General features: G+C 45.0%; 1 protein-coding gene across 1 annotated transcript in view; it reads right to left on the reverse strand.

Annotated features, from left to right (window-relative positions):
• The window catches only part of HS3ST4 (heparan sulfate-glucosamine 3-sulfotransferase 4), a 414,289-nt gene extending 388,147 nt beyond the window's left edge, over positions 1-26,142 (reverse strand). Inside the window, exon 1 of the mRNA XM_060078458.1 lies at positions 25,409-26,142. Coding sequence (XP_059934441.1) covers positions 25,409-26,142 — 734 coding nt within the window. The remainder of the gene's footprint in view (positions 1-25,408) is intronic.
• Positions 26,143-27,718: the final 1,576 nt, after the last annotated feature.

Genomic DNA, 27,718 nt, shown 5'->3' on the forward strand with positions numbered 1-27,718 from the left:
CCCGCTTTCAGTATTTTCTAATTGACTTTACCGAAATAATAATTTAAGTGAAATCCTACTGTATCTCAGATCTCCTTTTCTTAAAAGGACACTAGTCCTATTGGATTAGGGCTCACCCTAATGATCCCATCTTGCTTTAATTACCTCTTGAAAGACCGTATCTCCAAATACGGTCATATTCTGAGGTCTCAGGGGTTAGGATTTCAACACATGAATTTGGGGGGGGGCACAACAATGACAAGAATACAAAATTTGATAGTGAAACTCTGGGATTCAGACCAACTCATGTTAGGATCAGGGTGACCTTAGGCAAGTTATTTAACTTTCCCTACCTTAGTTTTCTCGTGTGTAAAATGGGTATAAGAACAGGTGGTCATGGGGTAATCAGGAGGTCTGTTGTTTGGGAGAGAGTGCATATAAAAGTTCTTGGTGGGAATAACATTCAGTAATGTTATTCAATAATAACATTCCATCAGTGGCACTGTAATGTACCTTCCAACTTCGAAGAAGGGCAAAGCTCCAGGAATAGCAGGTGTCCCTCATCAGGACAGGGAAATTCCATAGGTGTGGTTCATACCGTGCAGTCAGGGGGACAAGAAGTAAAGCTGGGCTTGAGGAGGAGCCAGGATTCAGAAGCTGTTCTACTCCACACCAGCCACCCTGCACTTTGTAAAGGCCGGCGGTACGCACGTCACAGAGCTTTGTAACAAGGCGTGACGAGATTGCTAAAATTTCAGCCAAAGTACTGTTCATGGAAACACTTTCCCAAAGCTAGCTGTCAACCTGAGGGGGGTTAAATGTGCTTCATCAGGAACAAGAATGTGACCACGATTTCCCTGAGCAAACCAGCCCCTGCGACCAGCCCCTCCCTGCAGACATCCCACAACCAAGGCAGCAGGTAGGAAGCATTCCTAAATAAGATGCCAGTGAAGAGATGCCTTCCCTCCCTCACACGGCTTTGAAATAGCCAAGCCTGAAGGATTTTTTTTCCTTCCCTTTCTTTTTAAAAAATACACAGCCCAGGGCAGATCTCATACCTCTGCTGTCCTGAGAAGAGGTAGCTGAGTCACTGGGTCTCTGAAGCTGTCAGCTCACAGCAGGGCTTGGAAAATCAATACTTCTCTCTGAAGTTATCCAAAGTACTGAGACCTTTAGACCAAACTCCAGTAGATAAACACTATCAACGGTCTTTCAGAGCATTAGGAGATGTGAGTTTATTTCCCAAACAGCCTTGAAATGCGACAACGGGAGCTGTTCTCTAAGATGTGGACATGTGGAATTTGGCTGCAGAAGTGGTTTCCGGAGAATCACCACTCTGTCTGCCGACAGGAACAAGACACAGCTGGACTGTGGATGGAACACTCCCTCAGCATTACAGCTGTGTGGCTAAAAGAACATGCCCTAAATGCCTATGCTGGAATCCAGGTCGCATCCCTATGGACCTGTGTATCTTTGGAAATCACTCTTCACCACTCTGTGCCTTAGTGTTCACCTAAAACCAGGTACCCTAGCTCAGCAGGGATTGCTGGGAGGAATAAATAAGATAAAGGAGGGACATGTATGCACTGGGGTTTTCTTTTAATCCTATAAGCACATCAAGGAAGTTAGCAGTTGTTATTAAAAATGCATAATATGCAAAAGCACAATTGCTAGAAAGGAGAAATCACAAAAGTTCACTTCCCACCTAACCTGTTCGTCTTGAAAGTTTGCCTTTTTCTGAACCAAGAGAGAATTTGGAAGAGGTCTTCGACTCTTAAAATAAATCACAAGAAAGCTGGAAAAGAACTCTCTGAAAACAAGGGTTCAAATATATGAGCTGCCAGAGGCTGGATGGCCGTTCCTAGTTCCTCCATCTCTTTTACCTACAGCAGGTAAACCCTTCAAGGGAAGGGTCCTATGGCTTTCTTCTGGGGGGAAATGATGGGGAGGGACCCTCGGCAAAGGGGGAAACATCATTGCGTGCTAATAAGAATCCCCCAGACAACATAAGGTACCTATTTCCCGCCCCCCACCCCGGTACGCAGGCCTCCCACTGTTGTGGCCTCTCCTGTTTCGGAGCACAGGCTCCGGACACGCAGGCTCAGCAGCCATGGCTCACGGGCCCAGCCGCTCTGCAGCATGTGGGATCTTCCCGGACCAGGGCACAAGCCCATGTCCCCTGCATCAGCAGGCGGACTCTCAACCACTGCACCACCAGGGAAGCCCACAAGGTACCTATTTTTAAACAAAACACCAAGACACTAGATTTGACCCAAAAAACTCCCCAAAATGTAGATTTTTATAAAAAGTCTTACAAAAGCATAAAAAAATAAATCACACTTAATATTCTATCATCAGCCTTACCTTAGCTGCAAAGAGGAAAATGACAGAGAATCAGGGTTGTTCTAGAAATTCTGGGCTATCTAGTTGTCCCATTAGGCTGATGAAATGCCAAATCATTTCTCCCTCTTGACTTGAAGTGAATCTGGGCAGGAACGCTTCATGTGATGAAACGATTTCACTTGCTATTTGAAGAATTTTCTTGTAAGATATACAATCTCTTTAAATTTTCCCAGGCAGCTGCTAAGGGTTGCTAAGGAAGTGATGGAAATAGAAAATATTCTAAATAAATAATTAGTGATTTCTGCGGGGCAGGTACTTTAGATACTTTTTTCAGGATGTCACACAGCTTAGGTACCAAGACTGGACAAGTGACCTGTCTTGTCTTCCCTCCCTCTCTCTCTTTTTCCCTTCTTCCTTTCTTTCTGTGTTAAGGAAGATAAAATAGTTAACTAATAAGGACTTACTGTATAACACAGGCAACTCTACTCAGTACTCTGTAATGGCCTATATGGGAAAAGAATTTTAAAAAGAGTGGATATATGTTTATGTATAACTGATTCACTTTGCTGTACACCTGAAACTAACACAACATTATAAATCAACTATACTCCAATAAAAATTATTTTAAAAAAAAAGAATCTTCAAGCAGTAAGCTGGAGAGGGAGATTTTGAGCCATGGTGTGCCCACCTTGGTGGAGAGACACAGAGGAGGACCCAGGCCCTCCATCCCCTCACAGGTCAGCGGAATTCTCGGTGTATCTGTTTTAGTCTGTTGTGCTTTAGCAAAAGATTATGTCTGAACAGAAGAGTCTTAAAATAGACATCTGTGGTTTTGGCACCAGCATCCATTTCCCTTCTTTGATAACCATATCCTGGCTCTGTTTTGGGAAAATGCCCGCATCTCATCTTCCGTGCCCCCAGGAGAAGCATCCTGCCTCTGCTCCACAGGGGCGAGTACCTCAAGCCTCACACCCACCCTGGCAACAACAGCTGGTTGCAGGATGTGTTTGTGACCCCGTAAGAGGCAATGAGACTTCAGCAGACACTTCTGGGACAAAGATGGCACATTTTTCCTACTGCATTTGGGGTGAGAAGACTGCGCTGGCGCCTACTCCCATCCACAAGGGGACAGGTTTTCAGAAAGCAGCCGACCACCTCAGAGGCAGTAAAATCCAAAAATGAGAGATCTGCTGACACTGTTTAAGCCCTAATTAAGCCATTCCCACCCACAACTTCTTAAATATATAAGCCATTCAACTCCTTTTTGGTTCATGCTTGGTTCAGATTTTACCAGGAATTTCTGCGTGTTATAACCAGAAGAATCCTAGACAACAGAGTTCCACAGCTACACTTCAAACTACTGGGAAAGATTTCCCTTAAATGTGCTCTAACATATTATGATTGGGGGCAATTTCTTCCTCCTGGTGGAGGAGAGGGAAAGAGACATAATCCCAAGAAATCTAGGAGCACCAAGGTCAACAGCTGAAAGTAAACTAAAAGAAGGGACTCTCGACACAGCAATTCATACATGAATGAGAGCCAGTGAGTATAGAACAAACTCATATTTTACTTTAAATAAGAAAATCAGTGGTTCTGGATAAGGTCATGGGGTTTTTGTTGGCTGAAATCGCCATACAATTTTCAGAGTCTATATAGGCAGTACACCTATTTAATATCTGGCATATATGTTATAATAATAATTTCTAATGTTAAATGCCTTAACATATAATTTTGGAAACATGGTATATTCATTTTGTTTGTCCACATTCAGACATTCATAGCTAAGAAGGAAAGAAAAATGCCACCTGGCAATATACTCTCTGTATCTGAACACAAATTTTAAAAATTGGCTAAGAAGTGTGTGGAGAAAAAAGATAGCCAAATGTATTTGAGTTTGTTTGTTTTAAACAGGCTCTAAATATCTGTTTTGATGTCTGTTTATTGTTTACTGAAAGTGAACCTTTTATAAAGTCTCTAATTTTGCAGGGGCAAAATATGCAGGGTTAACCCAAGGTGGAAGGAGCCTGAAACCATTCATATCTTTTATCTCAGGAAAAGCCTTATTGTGCTTTGAAGTGAGCCTATGTCACATGACCACCACCTAGTGGCGGTGTACTTAAATAGCAGGAATAGCTGAGAGTTACAATAAACATCTTTTAAATGGACCCCAGCACTGTCATGGTCATTTTGATCAGAACTAGATTTTCCCTCCAGGATGGTGGAATTAAGAACCAGGAAACTAAGAAAGCAGAAATCTGGGTAAGAGCAGAATAACTGTGGAATTAAGCAACTGCTGGTGGTAACACTGTTTTTACCAGCATTTACCAACGACTGGACCTCTTACCACTAGGAATACACAAAGTGAGTCCAGGTAGTAAAAGAAAAGGTCATACGGAGGAGGGACAGTTGAGCAGAGGCTCAAATGAATGGAAGAGCAAACCACGCAATTATCTAAGAAAACAGCATTACAGGAAGTGGAGGAGGCAACGAGTGCAAAGGCCCTGAGGCAGGGCCATGTTTGGCTTCTCAGGGTACAAAAAGGAGGTTAGTGTGGTTCAGGCAGAGAAGCAAAGACAAGAAGGCAAATGAATGTGGTTGAAGAGGTGGGCAGGGGTCAGATGCTTTAGGGTTTTGTAGATCATGACTGGGACTTAAAATTTTTTTCTACGTTGACAAAAAGCCACTGGAAAATGTGAAGTAGGAGAGTGATGTGGTCTGCTTTATGTTCTAGAAGGATCACTTACTCTAATCACTGTGAAGAGCAGACTACAGAGGTCAAGAGTGTTAGCAGAAATAAGAATAGAAGTCTACTGCAACAGTCTGGGCAAGAGATGCATGTGGTACCAAGGCAGATTGATAGATACATAGATAGATAGGTAGACAGTTATCTATGTATACAAACATAAATGTGTGTATGTATGTATGTCTCCACCTCATCAAACACACTTATAGTAATGATACAGTCTTTACAAATATTGAAGAAAATTATTTTTCATGTAAAAAAATCAATATAGGCAAGTATATCTATATGGCAAAAAAAAAAAAAAAAAAACCTGCAAGAGTAATACTTATGACTGACGTTTAGAAGATACCAAACTCTCAATACCAAAATACACTATTAGAGAATCAGGTAAGTTTTATGTGTTCCTCTAAAATTTCCTGTGACCTCCTAAAATAGTTCTGTGTTCCAACTGTGAAAAACATTATGCCTACTCAATTTATTTCATCCTTCCAACTGGATTCTCTTCTTGATGGAAGAGAATAAAAAGAGGTCTAGTACGACCATATCCTTGTGTTAGTTACCTTGGCAGATAGCTGACCCCCTTCATTCTCCCCTCCTTCTTGAGCACAGAGAGACACTCATATGGTCCCCAGAATCCTCTGCAGTTGGATCTGGCCATGCACTGGAATTCTCACCAACAGAAGGAGAGTGGGAGTCATGAGGGTCATTTCTGCTACTTGCTTAAGAGAAAACTGCTTCCTAGACTTTGCCCTCTTTGCCTGACAGTTGGCTGGAAGGTAAATGGGGTGGAGCCTCAGCTCTGATCACGCAGGAGGAAAATCCTCTAAGGCAAGGGTTCTCACTCAACCACAGGCAATTTTGCTTCCCAGGGACATCTGGCAATGTTTGGAGGCATTTTTGGCTATTCAAATGAGGGGTGAGGAGTCAACTACTGGCATCTGGGGAAGGCAGAAGCCAGAGAGGCTGCTAAACCTCCTACAATGCACAGAAGAGCCCCCCACCACGAAGACTTTCCTGACCCCAAATGTCCACTATGCTGAAGTTGAACAGCTTTACTGTAAGGCCACCTTCTCAAACTTTGTGCAAAATTATTCCCCAAGTATCTTCTTAAAATGTAAATACTACTTCCGAAAGTTTGTGATGGGATCTGAGATTCTGCATTTCTAACATGCTCCCAGGGGGATGGCAGAGCAACAAGATGGAAAGAATGGAACTTGGGTCTCTGAATGGTCTCCCTGAGCACAGCTGCTCCAGCAGTCCAGTCTGGCTGGAGTGCCCATGCAGGGCTGCTACTCAAACATATACACCTGCACACCTGAACTCACTGTTTGCAGCTTGTGTTCCTTCTGAGTGGTTGGTCTCCAGGCAGCAACAATCGCTACAAACTTTGAATATCAACTTGCATTATGAGGGAGAAAAAAATCATCTATCTTATTTAATCCACTGTAGGTTGGGGGTCTCTTTGTTGCAACAGTTCAGTTTTTTCCCTAACTAATACAGTGACCATCTGCAAATAGTGGACAGTGACATCTATGTTGGTGTTTGGCAAGAGACCAAAGAGCCCCAGAGATTATACTCTCCAGAAAAAAAGAGAAAAAGCAAAGGGAAGAAAAGAAACAAGATGGCGACTTCTAAAGATATGTGGGAAGAGTGTTTTGCTGCTGTAACAAATGGCCACAAACTAACTGGCTTAACATGCTAGAAGTCAGAAGTCTGAAATGGGTCTCCATGGGCTACAATCAAAGTGTCAAGAGGGCTGCATTCCTTCTAGAAGTTCCAAGGAAGAATCCATTTCCTTTTCTGTAGCTTCTGGAAGCTGCCTGAATTCCTTGGCTTGTGGCCGCTTCTTCTATCTTCAAAGCCAGCAACAGCAGGTTGAGTCCCTCCCGTGCTGCCATCCCTCTAATTCTCTCTCTTCTGCTCCCTCTTCCATTTAAAAGGACTCTTGTGATTACATGGGGCTCACCCAGATAATCCAGGATAATCTCCCATCTCAAGGTTAGCTGTTTAGCAATCATAATTCCATCTGCAGCCTTAATTCTTTGCCATTTAATGTAGCATACTGACAGGTTTTGGAGATTAGGATGTGGTTATTGGGAGGTTGCGTTATTCTGCCTTCCATAGCTTAGAAAGTAGGCTAGTCAGGCAGCCAGAAGGTGGGAATTTAATATGCCCATCTGGGAAATGCAGAGAGTGCACAGGAAAAAGAGATGACAGGTCATTTTAGAGCAAAATGAGAGAATCTTCTGGTCACTCCCAAAGCTCGTCAACTGCAGGGCAATCCTAAAAAGCAAATGTGCCCTATAGTTTTTGTGTTTTTTTTTTTAAGGAGTTTTATTCTCATTTTTATTTTATTTATTTATTTTTTATTTTATTTTATTTTTTTGGCGGTACGCGGGCCTCTCGCTGTTGTATCCTCTCCTGTTGCGCAGCACAGGCTCCGGATGCGCAGGCTCAGCGGCCATGGCTCACGGGCCCAGCCGCTCCGCGGCGTGTGGGATCCTCCCGGACCGGGGCACGAACCCGTGTCCCCTGCATCAGCAGGCGGACTCTCAACCACTGCGCCACCAGGGAAGCCCCCCTATAGCTATTTATGCTTTTTCAGTATGAAAGAATGATGCATTAGTGGTCATGAATCAGATAAAAGAATTATGCAGACAGAGGTTCTCCAGGAATTCTCAGGATCTTTATGCAGTCTGCCCTCCCAATGTTTGATATCCATGCTATATAATAGTTTCTGTAAATTAAAGTTCTTAATCTAACTTTATGATAAGAGTGCTTGTCCTGTATTTCAGATACTCCCTGGAGTGCAACATTCCAGAAAACCAATTACCTGGGGAAGTTCATGAAAACGTGCATGGATTAACAACAACTACAGAATGTACACAAAGCAGATGCGAGCACCACCGTTATTCTGCCCTTGCAAAATCACTGCAGGGTTATTAGAAACTGTTATTCCCATTTTAGAGATGAGAAAACAAAGGCTCAAAGGCTAAATACTCTCTACGCACACAACGCAAGGTAGACACAGAACTCAGACTCCAAATATTTAATTTCTGATTTTAGGTTCAGCTTTCTTTTCTAAATATCACAGAGCTCCAAGCAGGCAAACTGCCCTAAGATAAAGGCACTCAAGCAGTTTGACTCAAATTTCCTCAGCTCCGGGGACACCCAAACCTCCAACCCCCTGTAGAGGCTTTAACCTGGAGGCAGAAAGGTGTATCTGCACCTATAGTGAGCAACAAATCGAACAAAGCCTTGATGTAATTGTTTGATTATTAAAAGGCAATAATGCCATTTTGATAATGCATTTAGAGAAACACCATCCAAACTACTCTTGGAGCATAACAGTCTGTCAGGAATCATCCAGGCTCTTCTAAAACTTTGGCGACTACAGCAACAAAGGCCAGGAACCAAAAACCACCTGTTACAATGTGGAAAGACACCTGCTGTGTGACCCCGGGACGGTCACCTGCCCTTCTGAAGTCTCTTTCTCTTTATTTGTAACACTGGGATAAGACAGTATCTACTTCACGAGGCTGCCGAGAAGAATAAATGGGATAACGTGGTATGCCGCTGGGACCTTTTGGGGAGACTGTCTAGCCCACACAGCTTGTTTGAGTGGGTTTCTCTTTCTTGTACCCAAAATAGTCTTGCAAAAATAGTACGTGAAAGAGCTGAGAACAATCCTTAGACAGAGTTCCCAAGGAATGTGAGTGTGTGATTTCTTTGCAGAAGCCTGGGGTTTTGAAAGAAAACAGCACAAAGAAGGTACCCCTTTCATTCAATAAGTCATTGATTCAGAATTAGTGATGAATAAGCCACCATTATGGATTGCCTAGCATGTGCCAAGTACTGCTTCTGGTTCAGAGCACTGGCAAGATGTGTGGGACAAGGCCCTGCTCCCCCGTACTTGACCTTCTGGGGAGGGAGAGGTAAGTCATTAGGATGATTTGGGAGAGTAATACGTGCTCTGAAGAAAATAAAACAGTGTAACAAGCTCAGAAGTGGAAAAGGGTCTTTAAATTAGGTACTTAGTAAAGGTCTTGGGCGGGTAGCTGAAATGTGAGCCAAGATCTGAAGGACAGGTAATGAGATACCTGCAGTCTAGGGATCTGGGGACAGAGAATTCCCAGAAGAGGAAACAGAGATTTAAATGCCCTGAAGTGGGAATGAGCTTGGTCCCAGAACAGAAAGGGAGACACGTCCATGGTCTCTTTTGGGGGCAAAACCCCACAGTAAGCCTGTCCTGTAGGTAGGCCATGCACACACAGGAAACCAAAACCTTCTAGCACAGAAATGCTGGCATTTATTATTCACCCCCAGGATGCTGGAAGACAACCCTTCCAGTGGAAAAGAGTTTGGGGACAAATCAAAGGAAATGCTGGGGACCTCCCTGGCAGTCCAGTGGTTAAGACTTCGCCTTCCAATGCAGGGGGTGCAGGTTCGATCCCTGGTCAGGGAGCTAAGATCCCACATGCCTCATGGCCAAAAAACCAAAAACATAAAACAGAAGTAATATTGTATCAAATTCAATAAAGACTTTTAAAAAAATGGTCCACATCAAAAAAAAAATCTTCAAGAAAAAAAAAGGAACTGCTGTATGTTTGGAGCCAAACACTTGGGTTTGAATCCCAACTCCACATCTTGAGCAAGTTCCTTGACCTCTCTGCACCTCAGTTCCCTGACCTGTACACTGTGGGCAATCACAGTACCTGTCTCACCAGGCTGTTGGGAAGACTGAATGAACCCACTGCTCGGGGCAGAAGCTGGCATATACAGTACGTGTCCACCACCACGATTCTTACCACCCTGCTACTGTGATTCTTTCAGGTCCAAATATTAAATCTTCATCTCCCTGTTCCATTAAATAACCATCATTTGTCTGTGATTTGTTTTTTGCTTTGTAGCAACACGAGTGCACCTAAGTTTACTAATTTACACCAATTCAACTGTTAATCCTCCCCTTGGCACGATCCTACCAGCCCTGAATTTGGGATGTAAAGCAGCCAGCACCCACCCTCCACGAGGAATTCTAACACTGTTTATGAATCTGAACAGGAGTGGTCATCTTACCATCCTCTCCTCAGTCAAATAAAATATAGAAAGTAAGGGACTCCTACATTTGAAGTACAACTTTTTGGCCATGTTCATAGAGACAATATCTTCAGACCACTCTCAAACACACCTGACCTCAATGTAGTAGCAAAGCTCTCCAGTTAAAAAGGGGAGGTGGGGAAGGAGAGGGGGAGGGAAAGCAGGAAGGGGGCGGGGAAGGAAAAAAAAGAAGTGTTATCCAAGAGAAAGAGCCTCTCTTTCCATTTACTGTTTTCTTCTCTGACACCCGAGTAAAGTATTAAAATTTTGTTCTTGCAAGTCCCTTGCAATTCTTGCTAAATTTATTCATAGTTATTTTGTCTCTTTGGTTGGTTCTATAAATAGGATATTTTCTCTCATTATATTTTCAAAATGCTTGGCACAGGCAGATATGAAAACTATAGATTTTGCATAGTAATTTCCTCACATTAATAAATCCTGTTATTATTTCTAATAGATTCATGGGTTGGGGGGGATTGCTTATCTTAGGTTTTCCAAAAAATGATGAAATTACTGGCAAATGGTGATAATTCTAACTTCCCCATTCTTATTCTTTTTTGCATCTAACTGCATTATCTATTCATTCCTGAGCAATGGTAAATCATAGTGATGATAGTGGGCATTCTGGTCTTGTTCTGGATGTAATGGGAGTATTTCTAGTGTTACACCATTAAATATGATGCTTGCTTTGGGTATGATCCACTTTTATTAGCAGACGTTCTAAAAATCAAAAATAAATATTTAGTTTTATCAGACTTTTTAGCATCCATAAAATAATCATAAGATTTTTCTCTAAATGAGAAGTGTTACAAGTCAATCACAATATTTATTAGATTTCCCAAGATCAAACCATCCTTCCATTCCTAGAATAAATGGCACTTTTTCAAGACTTTAATTACCTTGTAATGTAATCACTTACATGTTCATTTCTCCGCTCTGTGAGTTCTTTCAGATCACAGGACATGACTGATTCATGTTTGACACATAATTGACATTAAATACGTGTTTAATGAATAAATAAATGAATAACTGAAATAACAGGTACATTTAGCCTCCGCAAACTAACCATTTGTACCTCTTCCCAGCTTAAAATTGTCAAAGAGATCATATGCCTTCCCCAGAGTGGATCTTTATATGTTTAATGAATATGTGGTTTTAACTGGTCCCTACTTCTTATATCAATAGAACCCCTGAACACCTCATTCTTTATGGGGAAACTACTCCCTATGGTTGTATTGGGAATAACCCTGCTTCCCTACTCCCACCATCGCCCCAAGCCAAAGGGGTGGCCACATCCCCCAGGCCTGATTACAGTAACTACACAATGATTGCTTGAGGATGGACACCTGACCCAACCTGGGTCAACATCATCTCCAGGAATTTCTCACAGAAGCTCTTAAGAAAAAATTTTTCCAAAAGAATTGATAAACAAAAAAAACGCTTGTCAAAATAATTCAGCAAAGATGGCGGAAGAGTAAGACACGGAGATCACCTTCCTCCCCACAGATACACCAGAAATACAGCTACACGTGGAACAACTCCTACAGAACACCTACTGAACGCTGGCAGAAGACCCCAGACCTCCCAAAAGGCAAGAAACTCCCCACATACCTGGGTAGGGCAAAGCGGAGAGATTCCCGCACAGAGGAGCGGTGCCGAGCGGCACTCACCAGCCCGAGAGGCTTATCTGCTCCCCCGCCGGGGCGGGCGGCGCTGGAGCTGAGGCTCGGGCTTCGGTCAGAGCGCAGCGAGAGGACTGGGGCTGGCGGCGAGAACTCAGCCTGAAGGGAGCTAATGTGCCACAGCTAGCCGGGAGGGAGTCCGGGAAAACTCTGGAGCTGCCGAAGAGGCAGGAGACTTTTTCTTCCCTCTTGGTTTCCTGGTGCGCGAGGAGAGGGGATTAAGAGCGCCGCGTAAAGGAGCTCCAGAGACGGGCGCGAGTCGCGGCTGAAAGCGCGGAGCCCAGAGACGGGCGTGGGACGCTGGGGCTGCTGCTGCCGCCGCCAAGAAGCCTGTGTGCGAGCGCAGGTCACTGTCCACACCGCCCTTCCGGGAGCCTGTGCAGCCTGCCACTGCCGGGGTCCCGGGATCCAGGGGCGGCTTCCCTGGGAGAACGCACGACGCGCCTCGGGCTGGTGCAACGTCACGCCGACCTCTGCCGCTGCAGGCTTGCCCCGCACTCCGTGCCCCTCCCTCCCGCCCGGCCTGAGTGAGCCAGAGCCCCCGAAGAGGCTGCTCCTTTAACCCTGTCCTGTCTGAGCGAAGAACAGATGCCCTCCGGCGACCTACACGCAGAGGCGGGGCCAAATCCAAAGCTGAGACCCAGGAGCTGTGAGAACAAAGAAGAGAAAGGGAAACCTCTCCCAGCAGACTCAGAAGCAGCAGATTAAAGCTCCACAATCAACTTGATGTACCCTGCATCTGTGGAATACATGAATAGACAACAAATCATCCCAAATTGAGGAGCCAGGAGTTAGTGCTGTGCCTCTGAGGTGGGAGAGCCAACTTCAGGACACTGGTCCACAAGAGACCTCCAAGCTCCACATAATATCAAATGGCGAAAATCTTCCAGAGATCTCCATCTCAACACCAGCACCCAGCTTCACTCAACGACCAGCAAGCTACAGTGCTGGACACCCTATGCCAAACAACTAGCAAGACAGGAACACAACGCCACCCATTAGCAGAGAGGTGGCCTAAAATCATAAAAAGTCCGCAGACACCCCAAAACACACCCCCAGACGTGGACCTGCCCACCAGAAAGACAAGATCCAGCCTCATCCACCAGAACACAGGCAGTAGTCCCCTCCACCAAGAAGCCTACACAACCCACTAAACCAACCTTAGCCACTGGGGACAGACACCAAAAACAACGGGAACTACGAACCTGCAGCCTGCAAAAAGGAGACCCCAAACGCAGTAACAGAAGCAAAATGAGAAGACAGAAAAACACACAGCAGGAGAAGGAGCAAGATAAAAACCCACCAGACCTAACAAATGAAGAGGTAATAGGCAGTCTACCTGAAAAAGAATTCAGAATAATGATGGTAAAGATGATCCAAAATCTTGGAAATAGAATAGACAAAATGCAAGAAACAGTTAACAAGGACCTAGAAGAACTAAAGATGAATCAAGCATCGATTAAAAACACAATACATGAAATAAAAAATACTCTAGATGGGATCAATAGCAGAATAACTGAGGCAGAAGAATGGATAAGTGAGGTGGAAGATAAAATAGTGGAAATAACTGCTGCAGAGCAAAATAAAGAAAAAAAGAATGAAAAGAACAGAGGACAGTCTCAGAGACCTCTGGGACAACATTAAACGCACCAACATTCGAATTATAGGGGTTCCAGAAGAAGAAGAGGAAAAGAAAGGGACTGAGAAAATATTTGAAGAGATTATAGTTGAAAACTTCCCTAATATGGGAAAGGAAATAGTTCAAGTCCAGGAGGCACAGAGAGTCCCATACAGAATAAATCCAAGGAGAAATACGCCAAGACACATATTAATCTAACTGTCAAAAATTAAACACAAAGAAATCATATTAAAAGCAGCAAGGCAAAAACAACAAATAACACACAAGGGAATCCCCATCAGGATAACAGCTGATCTCTCAGCAGAAACTCTACAAGCCAGAAGGGAGTGGCAGGACATAATTAAAGTGATGAAGGAGAAAAACCTGCAACCAAGATTACTCTACCCAGCAAGGATCTCATTCAGATTTGATGGAGAAATTAAAACGGTTACAGACAAGCAAAAGCTGAGAGAGTTCAGCACCACCAAACCAGCTTTACAACAAATGCTAAAGGAACTTCTCTAGGCAAGAAACACAACAGAAGGAAAAGAACTACAATAACGAACCCAAAACAATTAAGAAAATGGGAATAGGAACATACATATCAATAATTACCTTAAATGTAAATGGACTAAATGCTCCCACCAAAAGACACAGATTGGCTGAATGGATACAAAAACAAGACCCATATATATGCTGTCTACAAGAGACCCACTTCAGACCTAGAGACACATACAGACTGAAAGTAAGGGGATGGAAAAAGATATTCCATGCAAATGGAAACCAAAAGAAAGCTGGAGTAGCAATTCTCATATCAGACAAAATAGACTTTAAAATAAAGACTACTAGAAGAGACAAAGAAGGACACTACATAATGATCAAGGGATCAATCCAAGAAGAAGATATAACAATTGTAAATATTTATGCACCAAACATAGGAGCACCCCAATACATAAGGGAAATATTAACAGCCATAAAAGGAGAAATCGACAGTAACACAATCATAGTAGGGGACTTTAACACCCCACTTTCACCAATGGACAGGTCATCCAAAATGAAAATAAATAAGGAAACACAAGCTTTAAATGATACATTAAACAAGATGGACTTAATTGATATTTATAGGACATTCCATCCAAAAACAACAGAATACACATTTTTCTCAAGTGCTCATGGAACATTCTCCAGGATAGATCATATCTTGGGTCACAAATCAAGCCTTGGTAAATTTAAGAAAATTGAAATTGTATCAAGTATCTTTTCCGACCACAATGCTATGAGACTAGATATCAATTACAGGAAAAGAGCTGTAAAACATACAAACACATGGAGGCTAAACAATACACTACTTAATAACGAAGTGATCACTGAAGAAATCAAAGGGGAAATTAAAAAATACCTAGAAACAAATGACAATGGAGACACGACAACCCAAAACCTATGGGACACAGCAAAAGCAGTTCTAAGAGGGAAGTTTATGGCAATACAATCCCACCTTAAGAAACAGGAAACATCTCGAATAAATAACCTAACCTTGCACCTAAAGCAATTAGAGAAAGAAGAACAAAAACATCCCAAAGTTAGCAGAAGGAAAGAAAACATAAAAATCAGATCAGAAATAAATGAAAAAGAAATGAAGGAAACGATAGCAAAGATCAATAAAACTAAAAGCTGGTTCTTTGAGAAGATAAACAAAATTGATAAACCATTAGCCAGACTCATCAAGAAAAAAAGGGAGAAGACTCAAATCAATAGAATTAGAAATGAAAAAGGAGAAGTAACAACTGACACTGCAGAAATACAAAAGATCATGAGAGATTACTATAAGCAACTCTATGCCAATAAAATGGACAACCTGGAAGAAATGGACAAATTCTTAGAAATGCACAACCTGCCAAGACTGAATCAGGAAGAAATAGAAAATATGAACAGACCAATCACAAGCACTGAAATTGAAACTGTGATAAAAAATCTTCCAACAAACAAAAGCCCAGGACCAGATGGCTTCACAGGCGAATTCTATCAAGCATTTAGAGAAGAGCTAACACCTATCCTTCTCAAACTCTTCCAAAATATAGCAGAGGAAGGAACACTCCCAAACTCATTCTATGAGGCCACCATCACCTTGATACCAAAACCAGACAAGGATGTCACAAAGAAAGAAAACTACAGGCCAATATCACTGATGAACATAGATGCAAAAATCCTCAACAAAATACTAGCAAACAGAATCCAACAGCACATTAAAAGGATCATACACCATGATCAAGTGGGGTTTATTCCAGGAATGCAAGGATTCTTTAATATACGCAAATCAATCAACGTGATACACCATATTAACAAACTGAAGGAGAAAAACCATATGATCATCTCAATAGATGCAGAGAAAGCTTTTGACAAAATTCAACACCCATTTATGATAAAAACCCTGCCGAAAGTAGGCATAGAGGGAACTTTCCTCAACATAATAAAGGCCATATATGACAAACCCACAGCCAGCATCGTCCTCAATGGTGAAAAACTGAAACCATTTCCACTAAGATCAGAAACAAGACAAGGTTGCCCACTCTCACCACTCTTATTCAACATATTTTTGGAAGTTTTAGCCACAGCAATCAGAGAAGAAAAGGAAATAAAAGGAATCCAAATGGGAAAAGAAGAAGTAAAGCTGTCACTGTTTGCAGATGACATGATACTATACATAGAGAATCCTAAAGATGCTACCAGAAAACTACTAGAGCTAATCAATGAATTTGGTAAAGTTGCAGGATACAAAATTAATGCACAGAAATCTCTGGCATTCCTATATACTAATGATGAAAAATCTGAAAGTGAAATCAAGGAAACACTCCCATTTACCATTGCAACAAAAAGAATAAAATATCTAGGAATAAACCTACCTAAGGAGACAAAAGACCTGTATGCAGAAAATTACAAGACACTGATGAAAGAAATTAAAGATGATACAAATAGATGGAGAGATGTACCATGTTCTTGGATTGGAAGAATCAACATTGTGAAAATGACTCTACTACCCAAAGCAATCTACAGATTCAATGCAATCCCTATCAAACTACCAATGGCATTTTTCACAGAACTAGAACAAAAAATTTCACAATTTGTATGGAAACACAAAAGACCCCGAATAGCCAAAACAATCTTGAGAACGAAAAATGGAGCTGGAGGAATCAGGCTCCCTGACTTCAGACTATACTACAAAGCTACAGTAATCAAGACAGTATGGTACTGGCACAAAAACAGAAAGATAGATCAATGGAACAGGATAGAAAGCCCAGAGATAAACCCACGGACATATGGTCACCTTATCTTTGATAAAGGAGGCAGGAATGTACAGTGGAGAAAGGACAGTCTCTTCAATAAGTGGTGCTGGGAAAACTGGACAGGGACATGTAAAAGTATGAGATTAGATCACTCCCTAACACCATACACAAAAATTAGCTCAAAATGGATTAAAGACCTAAATGTAAGGCCAGACACTATCAAACTCCTAGAGGAAAACATAGGCAGAACACTCTATGACATAAATCACAGCAAGATCCTTTTTGACCCACCTCCTAGAGAAATAGAAATAAAGACAAAAATAAACACATGGGACCTAATGAAACTCCAAAGCTTTTGCACAGCAAAGGAAACCATAAACAAGACCAAAAGACAACCCTCAGAATGGGAGAAAATATTTGCAAATGAAGCAACTGACAAAGGATTAATCTCCAAAATTTATAAGCAGCTCATGCAGCTCAATAGCAAAAAAACAAACAACCCAATCCAAAAATGGGCAGAAGACCTAAATAGACATTTCTCCACAGAAGATATACAGACTGCCAACAAACACATGAAAGGATGCTCAACATCTTTACTCATTAGAGAAATGCAAATCAAAACTACAATGAGATATCATCTCACACCAGTCAGAATGGCCATCATCAAAAAATCTAGAAACAATAAATGCTGGAGAGGGTGTGGAAAAAAGGGAACACTCTTGCACTGCTGGTGGGAATGTGAATTGGTACAGCCGCTATGGAGAACGGTATGGAGGTTCCTTAAAAAACTACAAATAGAACTACCATATGACCCAGCAATCCCACTACTGGGCATATACCCTGAGAAAACCATAATTCAAAAAGAGACATGTACCAAAATGTTCATAGCAGCCCTATTTACAATAGCCCGGAGATGGAAACAACCTAAGTTTCCATCATCGGATGAATGGGTAAAGAAGATGTGGCACATATATACAATGGAATATTACTCAGCCATAAAAAGAAATGAAATTGAGCTTTTTGTAATGAGGTGGATGGACCTAGAGTCTGTCATACAGAGTGAAGTAAGTCAGAAAGAGAAAGACAAATACTGTATGCTGACACATATATATGGAATTTAAGAAAAAAAAATGTCATGAAGAACATAGGGGTAAGACAGGAATAAAGACACAGACCTACTAGAGCATGGACTTGAGGATATGGGGAGGGGGAAGGGTAAGCTGTGACAAAGTGAAAGAGCGGCATGGACATATATACACTACCAAACGTAAGAGATAGCTAGTGGGAAGCAGCCGCATAGCACAGGGAGATCAGCTCGGTTCTTTGTGACCGCCTGGAGGGGTGGGATAGGGAGGGTGGGAGGGAGACGCAAGAGGGAAGGGATATGGGAACAGATGTATATGTATAACTGATTAAATTTGTAAAATAAAAAATAAATTAAAAAAAAACGCTTGTCTAGGGTTGCTGCTTACCATCTTGCCTAAAATGTAGTGAGACAACCTATCTGAGCATGAAGCAAGGTATAGACAAACATGGCAAAGAATGGAAAGAGACAGAGACCTAGTGCCATTATTTGAGCCCCTGGATTCAGCTTTTCTTAAAGCCATTACCCCTTAGACTTCCTAAGTAATAAGCCAAAAATTACCGTTCTTGGTTTAGCTCCATTTCTATGACTTACAACCAAAAAATACGGCCTAATTCATGTGCTGCTTTGTTTTCCTCCATATATGCTTTATACATACTTAAATAAAGGTTGAAAAAAAAGTTTTTTAAAGAAAGGCAATCCTGGGCTTCTCTGGTGGCGCAGTGGTTGAGAGTCCGCCTGCCAATGCAGGGGACACGGGCTCATGCCCCGGTCCGGGAAGATCCCACATGCCGCGGAGCGGCTGGGCCTGTGAGCCATGGCCGCTGAGCCTGCGCGTCTGGAGCCTGTGCTCCGCAACAGTGAGAGGCTCGCGTACCGCAAAAAAAAAAAAAAAAAAAAATCCTAACTAGTGAGTGTTAAAAAAAAAAAAATCAACCGCCTGCTTTTAATTAATGGCAAGATATGCTGAAAGGCTCCCTCAGTGAATTATAATTTCAGATTGAAATTCCCAAGACAGTTATAGAGGAGCCTGTTAAACGGCAGAAACCAATGGAATCAAGGGATTACTTTAACAGGGCAGTGGTTCAACCAGTTTCAGAGATATCATCCATTATGCAAAACCAAAACCTTTAAAAACTTTCTACCGTGCAACCCTAGCAATCCCTCATTCACCTGAAGTCTGGAGGCCTCTCTCCTGACTCAATTTAAAAGTAAAAATGCTTGGTATGATTTACAAAAATAAAAATAAAAATAAATAAATCATGTCATGATGGCTAGAGAACTCCCCAGAAAAAGCTGCCAAATCTCAAATCTCAAGACAGGGAGTCTCATGGGGTCTTCCTGAACCATCCTGCGTTCTCAAAAGCTTTCAAATCTGCAGGAAAACTGAAGGCAAGCATGCCCTTGGCATCCTAAATATCCCTGTACCTATCGGAGCAATCAGCATCAATTCCTACCATAGGCTCAAGAAAATGTCAGTGGGCCAGCCCAGAGAGCCTAGCCACTTCCCTACCCCATCCCCTTTATGGAGAATTCTGGTTGCACTTACCTCCTGCAATCAGACTCTTCTCCTTCAGCTCAAGTTACCATAGACCAAATTCTGGAATCTGGTTTTGATTATTCTCTGGAGAGCTACTTAAGAGCTGCTTCAGGGTTGGAAATCCCTCATTCAGGCATAATCTTGAAATAAAAGACTATATTCAAATGAAAAATGCATTACCGCATTCTCTTTAGGGCCTTCTGTACTGACAGGCAGGATAAAAGGAAAGAATGGAAGGAAAATGAAGAAGAAAACCAAGGGGGAAAAGGAAAAAATGGGAGTAAAAGAGAGAGGAAAGAAGGGAGAGAAAAAATGTATTATCTTACAAACTGTGTAGGGCACTGTCAGTGTCATTTCACTTCATCCTCACATCATCCCTTCAAAGTAAAGACTACTGAGCCCATTCTGCAGATAAAGAAATTGAGGCTTGGTGATATTGAGTAATTCGCCCAAGGTCACACAATGAGGATGCAGTGGATTCAGGCTCAGAGATACAAATACATGCTCCAAAGTATGTCGCTACTACTTGACTAGCTTCCTCCTTCTTAAGAGTCTAATACAAGTGTTTGTTCTAGAACAAAAATATTTCAGTGGTTGAATGGACCCTATGAAGATAACAGAGCCTCGTCATCTAAGTAATAGAGAAGGAAGGGAGGAAGGGAGGGAAGGAGGGAGGAAGAGGGAGGAAGATATTAAGGAACCTCACATCCAGTGGAACTAGTATGTGGCAAAGAAAAACCTAGAACCCTAGAAAACTCTCAGGTCTTACTCCGGCCATGGGACCAGAATCTATTTTGTAAGTGCAACTGACCTAAACGGATCAAATACAGATACTCCTGATTAAGGAGCGAACAACTGAGAATTTCCCCTCCTTCAGGAAAATGTTCACTGGGAACAAAAGGGAAATTTATTTGTGAATTGTCTTTTTCTGCTTATATCCAGTTTATATCCAGTTCCAGTTTATATCCAGTTTCCTTTGTTGCTGTTGCAACATATCTCAGAGGTACTTCCCCCATGCTGTTGCAAAATCAGTTAAGGGGGAAAATATCTAAACTAAAATAGCACAGGTAAGCCACAATTCTGGCAACTGCAGAGGGTGTGGGTATGCCAGGTACTTTCTGAAATGAGTTTAAACCACAGGTCGCTGACCAGCAGCCAGTTGGCTGTATCCAGCCCACAGATGTGTTTTGCTTGTCCTGCAGTGCTGGCCCACACCATGCTTTTAAGAAATCTCTATCTGTTGCCAACATTAAAAACCAGGCCACTTCACACCAAAACCTGGATTTCCAGTTTCTTTTTCCAAGTGGAAGACCTGGTTCCCCTGATGCCACATTTGCACATGGAAAAAGGCAGCTGGAATATAGCAGTAGCTGCTCCTTTGGAAAGAACATCTGTGCCCCATTTCCTCCCTACCTAGTCTATTTCACTCATGTATATTGTCCACATGAGCCCTGAAGGCATCTGAGTTGGTGACCCTTGGTTTAAAAGGTTAAGCAGATGTAGATTTCAAAGCGAATCATTATTAGGCTTTTCCCAAAAACATCCCCAATAAGAGCCGCCAGTCAATATTACAACAGCTGTGACAGAACGTAAAGCATATGAGACCAAAACCCAATAGTTGGGTTCATTTGGATTTCTGCTCTAGGATACTCATTTTTTGTTTCGAAAATATATTCACTTTTAGTATTTCATTTATTCTTCCTAACAGCCTTGCAAGGAAGGAATTACTCTCAGATAAACTGAAGCCAAGTGATGTTATGTCAGTTATCCAACCCAGATCATCCGACAAGTAAGTTGCAAAGCCAGGTTTTGAACCCAGTTTTGCGCAGCTACAAACACTGTGCTTTTGGAATAATGAAAGAACACTCTGAAAAGCCATGAGGCTTGTTTCTACCTCAGAGCCTTTGCACTTGCTGTTCCCTCTGCTGAGAAACCTCTCCACCCAGGTCTTCACATGGGAGGATCTTACTCTTTCATGACACTTAGACCACCTCCACGGAGAGGTTTTTCCTCATCATTTGATTTAAAATAACACATGCACACACACACACACCAATTACTTTCTAGGCCGCTGCTACTCAAAGGGAGGTCCAGGAATCAGCAGCATCAGCATCACCTTGGAAATCAAAAATGCAGAATCTCAGGCCCCTTCCCCGACCTACGGACTCAGAATCTGCACGTTAACACCACCACTCCCCACCCCCGCTCCCCATGTTTTGTGTGCACTCCAAGTTTTAAAAGCACTGCCCTACAGGAGTGCTGCCCGGTGGAAATAAATAAAACAGGAGTCAAAAGTGTAAATTTTAATTTTCTAGTAGCCACATTACAAGAGTAAGCAGAAAGACTTGTTTGTTTGCTGTCTCCCCTTCTCCCACTCCCACCCCCACTAATATGTCAGTTCCAAGAGAACAGGTGCTTCACCTGTCTTGTTCACCCCTTTACCCCCAGCACCTAAAACAGTACACTGCGCACATATTAAGTATCATTAAATGTTTGCTGAATGAAAGAAGGAAGGAAAAGACCTTGCTAGCACTCTATATACCAGCATTTTGGACAGATGTGGCTTCAAATGTCAGCTCAACCACTGGCCAGCTGAGCAACCTCGAGCGAGTTGTTTTACCCTCTGGGAGCCAACTGTAAAGCAGAAATGCTGTTTGCTCACAGCCTCATCATGCCGCCCAGATGTGATAACACGTCTATAAAACGCAAACCACCACGATAATAGGTGTTCAATACATGCCAGTGCCTTATGCTGCCCTCTTTCTTTCTCTCTCTGGACACCACGTCCGAATGATGCTGTGGACCACTCTCTCCTCTGGGTAGCATAAGCATGACTACTGAACGCCAGCTAGCTATTTCCCTCCAGCCAACAGGATGTGTGTAGTAACTGCTGGCAGTGAAGACAACTTGAAACCATGGAAGGTCACTTCCCATCACCCTACAGCTGAGCGGTTTCCAAAGCAAAGTGGTCGCAGTCACCGTACACTCTGTAATCCACGAGGGAGACCACAGCTCAAGTCATTTCCGTCACTTTAATGAGTTCTGCCATGGCAGCCACTTGGCCTGCCATAAGGTCCCAACCCCTTAGAGGAGTTTAAGGTCTCTGCCCAGTGTGCATTAGCTCCTATTGAAAGGCGTATTGTGGCTTTGCCCTTTTAATTTTTTGAGGGGGGGAAGGATGGAGAGTTTAATCTACCCCCACTTATTAATCACTGGCCTGTGTCAACCCACCAAGTGAGGCTTGCTGTTCCACAGCTTTAACACACCCTAATCCATCAGTCTATCTTGCTCTGCAAATCTGATGCATATGTTCTAATCACAAATGTGTTTTTAAATCACATTAGATTAACAGCATAGGCGAAAGCAAAACCCGGATTTAGACATAACCAGAGTGACACCAAGGAAATAAAACTGGGGCTGCTTAGTTGAATATGAGGAAACCCTTGCCAGCTCTGCCGAGAGCAGCCCCAATTTCTTCTTTCTCTCCCTCTCATGGAAATCAAAACAACCATGATCACCTGCAGAATCAGTAGGCTACTGGGAAGCGCATTGAAATGAAAAAGAAAAACAAAACAAATAATGGGAAGAGGGGATCAAAACCTTTAATTAACCTGTGAATCTCTATCAGGCAAATAGTAGAGTAAGATTCCAGATAAGGTACAGGGCATATGGGGAGGAAATGTAACCACTTAAGTACAGATGCCGCCATTTAAAAGATTGGGACCAGGGAACCAGGAGAAAGGGTTTCTGCTACCGGTTTGAATCAATGCCAGTGCTTCCTTTCTATGATATAGTGAGGATGCAGTCCCCTCTTCCTACATGGGAGAGGGAGAGAAGAGCCTGAAGAGATGCAGCCAACGGAAATCCCCAAAGTGCCCTCAAAAGACTGCTGTCCCTGCTAAGGCTAGAGGGCTATCCTAGGATCCAAAGGGTTTCTGGGAGTCATCTCAACAGCCAGGTTTCGGTGGAAAATGATTCCTCTACGTTAGATAGATTCTCCTCCAGCAACTCCAATCGGCACCCCTAAGCATAATAAAGATCTACCATGCGTGTGATGCTGGGGCAGGAGATCAGGGATACAGAGATATCACATGGTCCTCTTAAGTGAGGATCAAGGGAACCCAGTTCCATCTACATCTCTGAGTCCTATGGGGCACTGAGCCCCAAATACCACAAGTGATGGCTGAGGGTACCACAGATCTTCAACAGCCATGTCCTGACAGCGAGGCAGTTTACATACCTCCTTTTCCCAGCCACAGTATAAAAGAACGTAAGAAAACCTGGCATCTTTTATCTTTTCATTCAGAAAATGCTCCACACCCTACGATGGGACTTCCTGACATGCAGTCCACCACACACCCTTCATCAACTTTATTTTAACTCATCCAAATAAAACACCCCCTTCTCCATTTCCAACTGCGGTAAAGCAACCCAAACACGTGTTGGAGAGATTTGATCTTTATGCCTCCCTCTCCCCCAAAGGGCATTTGACACTTCTCACAAGATACAGGGTTTTAAAATTAGAACCTGGAAAAAGCCATAGTTATACCCTCTTAGGGACACGGCTGCCTCACAGCAGAAACCAGAACATTCCTCCAATCAACAGTTAAACAACTGAAACCTTCCCAGACATACCTTTTCTTAAAAAAAATTATAATTGCAAACTGGAAGCCATGGCTTGTGATGTTATAAATACTGATTTTCCAGTTAAATTAGGCATTTGCTGTTTTTTATTTTGATAGGAAGGGGCTGTTTGAAGCCTCCTAAAATATTGCAATTAGTTCTCTCTGTTGAAACAGAAGAGACATGAACAGACGTATTTAATGTTTAATGTGCTGGAATGTTCATCCCTAAGTGTACTTCTCTCAAGCTTTGAAAGCATAAGGCATATTTTTAAAACGGAAAGAAATCAATCACAATATACACATTTATCATGTATTTCCAAAGTTAAGTTATTTCTAAAACTTTCCTAGGCTGTAATTTAAACTTAGAAAGCACATCTCTTCAACAAGAAGGCGACTTGTCAGGAAGCAATCCTTATTTTACCTATTGGCTCTGTTAAGATGATAACATCACTTTAACTGACAAAGCCTGTGTTTCTGGTTGACAACTGCAATTAATTACTGAGATACAACCGAGATGGGGCCAGCCATCCAGATCTGTTTTCCAGAGAAATTAAAAAACAAGAGGAAAGGAGGAGGCGGGGGTACGACGCTGGCTTATTAATTTATTTTACCCACACTTAACTTACTACTCCTCTCTTCTCCCTTTCCCTCAACGCTGGCAGACGGTGGAAAAGGAGGGAGATGAACAAACAACTCACTAGACACAAGCTCCAATCTGTTGCAAAGGAGGTTAGAAAGGGCACGGGTGCAGGGCATGAAAACTCTTAGGGCACCAACTGTCATGTAGGCACGGATACTTCTGATGCAAAATCAACCCAGTGTTCATGCAGCCCAAGAGGGATAGAAAGTTCTGGAGATGGGGGACATCCTGAGTTTTTACTAGAAAGCCCAAACTCGCCAGCATCATCTTTTTAACTGTTCCCTGTTCATTTTGCTCTTAACTGAAAACACTGGATTCCAGCCACGCAAATGCGTTTGAGGGCGATTTTGAGAGATTCCAGGGGATCCCAAAGCCCTCTGGTCAATCTAGCTGTCCTGTCCATTCCTCAGCGTCCCCAGCCCAGAAGCGCACCGCCCCGCAAGAGCCTGGGTTAGGAAACACCCCGGGGGCACGAGGCCTGGGGATTCCCAGGCTTGGAACTAAGGCAGATTCGGAAAGCAGCTCCCTGGACGAGGAGCCTGAGGCAGGCAGAGCAGGGGGACCCCTCTCTCCTCGCCCTGCAATAAAGTGATCCCTGGCTAGCCTCCAGCCCTCTCCGCCGCTCCCCCAGAGCAGCCCCGCCAGGGTGCGCAGAGCCCGCGCGGGGTTAAGACCTCTCGGGACACTGCCCGGATCCCCAAGGGCCAGGGGAGCGGCAGCTTCCCGTGCTGGTCTCCCCTTCGCGCCTATCCCATCCGCCGAGCTCGGGGTCCTACCTGTACCATTCCAGCCCCTTTTCATAGTTCCTGTCGAAGAAGTGCGGCTCCACGCCCACCGCCCGCACGTCCGGGTGCACTCGGATCGCCTCCAGCAGCGCGCGGGTCCCTCCTTTCTTGACCCCGATGATAAGCGCCTGTGGCAGCTTCTTCTCCCCGTAGTCGGGGGTGCTGACGGCGCCGCCCCTCACGCTGCTCCCGTTGGCCGCCCTCCGGCCTGCGAGCTCCTCGTCGGTAGTGCTGGACTCCTGCGCTTCCCTCTCCAGCAGCGCGCTCTGCGCCGTGACCACCTCTCCAGAGGCCAGCGGGGTCCGGAGCCAGGAGTCCCGGGCGCCCCCGCCGCCGCTCGCAAGCCCCCAGCCGTCGGCCCCGGGGGCGGCAGGCTGCTCGGGGGGCTCGGGCGGCTCCCCGCGGCTCGCGCTGTCCGGCGGCGGCGGCGCGGGCGGCTGCGAGGGGGCGCCGAGGCGCACGGGGGGAGGCGGCAGAGAGGGTGGCGGCGGGCTAGGCTGGGGCTCGGCGGCGGCGGCCGGCGGCTCCTGCAGCGCCAGGGGGAATTGCAGGGAGCCCGAGCCGCCCAGGAGGCTGTAGCACAGGTAGGTGACGGACAGGGACAAGGTGCACATGAAAAGCAGCTTGCGCGCCGGCGGGCCCTTAACCGAGGCGCCGGGCGGCGGCGGCGCGGCGAGAGGTGGAGGCGGAGGCGGAGGCGGAGGAGGTGCGGACCACTGAGCCATCGCGGCTCCCGGCTCGCGGCGGCGGCGGCGGCGGCGGCGGCCCCCGGCGCTGCCCGGACATGGTTTCAGCCGCCGCCCCCGCCGCCGCCGCCGCCGCCGCCGCCGCTGCCCAGCCGCCCCGGCTGCATGAAGCGACGCCGCTGCGCCCCCGGCCCTGGCCGCTGTCCCGCTGCACCGGGGGGGAACCCGGCCGCATGGCACCCCTCCCCGCTCTCCTCGAGGCGTCCGGGGGGCCCCCCACCACCCCCCTCAGCCTCTGGCAAGGGGCCCGAGGGGGGCGCGCGGACCCGCCGGCTGCACCTTCTCCGTCTGCAGCGCCCCAGCTTCCCCCGCTCCGCCGCGGCTCCCGCTCCAGCTTCTGCCGCCGCCGCCGCGCGCTGTTGCAGCCCCGAGTTCCTTCCCCGCTGCTAACTTTCTGTCGGGAGAGAAGAGAGGCGCCGAAGGGAGGCGGAGGGGGCCGGGCGCGCGCCCCGCGCCGCCGAGGGAAGGGGGAGTGCGCCTCGTGCGCGCCTGCGGAGCGGGCCGCGGGAGCGGAGGCGTGCGCTAGGGCTGGGGCACCTGGGGAAGCGGAGATCGTACCCCCCGCCCCCCGGCTCGGCACGCACTCGCTGGAGGTGTTCCCCGCCGCATCCCGCGTGCTTCCCCTCTCCTGGGAGCCTGGGACGCCGCGTTCTGCATCCCTCTCTCAGTACTTTTAAGGACGTAGAGCCGGACGCCCGCCGCCGGTGCCGCTCACCGAGCTCTCGCTGTCCCCTTTCCCCCTGGGACTCCAGGCAAACTCGGCCCATCCCTGACGCGCCCTTCTCTAACCCTGGATATCCTCCTGCCTTTGGTCCAGGAGTGGTTTCTGCTCCATAACAGCTCTCTCATTCCAACTTCCGTCTTTCCAGCCTCCCCATCTTATCTTGAAGCTCCTGACGGGTTGAGCTTGGACACAAATCCCCAGGTTTCCCCACCCACAGGGATTTTGCCTCTGTCCCGCCACCGGGGGACTGCGCTTTCTGCTCCGAAAAATGAGGCTGTCCCTTTCTCTACACCCTTAACCAGAGGTACACCTGCGGCCCTTGGGGGCGTTGCCGCGAAAGGAGTTAGATTTCCCTGGACTGAAACCGACTGAGACCGTCATCGCTCTAAACATCTAAGAAGCTGAGACAAGTTGCGTTGCAGGGTGTCTGTGCATCGCTTCATTGATTTTTTTTTTTTAAGTGCATTCTTTTCAGCGAGATTTCCATCCCTCACCTCCCTCTCCTGGGGAGGTAATGGCAAACATCAGAAGGATTTGGGAGATTCAAAACTAGAGTCTTGCTTCTTGGAAGTGGGGGAATTGGGAGTCTGCAACGGGAGGGAGAGGCAGAGCAATCAACTCTGCTTGCTGGGGACAGGGGCTGCCCCCGCACACACCCAGGGCCAGTATCTCCCAGGGGCTGGCTCGCTGAGTCCCATTTACCCCATTTACCCTGCCAGCCACAGCTGGGTGCCTGGCGGGTCTGTCTGTTTTCACAGATGTGTTTGGCATCTCCGGTTTTGTTTGATCGCATAATAGAAACAACAGCTGAAAAAAAAGTATATAATGTCT

This window comes from Mesoplodon densirostris, chromosome 16 (assembly GCF_025265405.1).
Source record: "Mesoplodon densirostris isolate mMesDen1 chromosome 16, mMesDen1 primary haplotype, whole genome shotgun sequence".
NCBI classification, from domain to species: domain Eukaryota; kingdom Metazoa; phylum Chordata; class Mammalia; order Artiodactyla; family Ziphiidae; genus Mesoplodon; species Mesoplodon densirostris.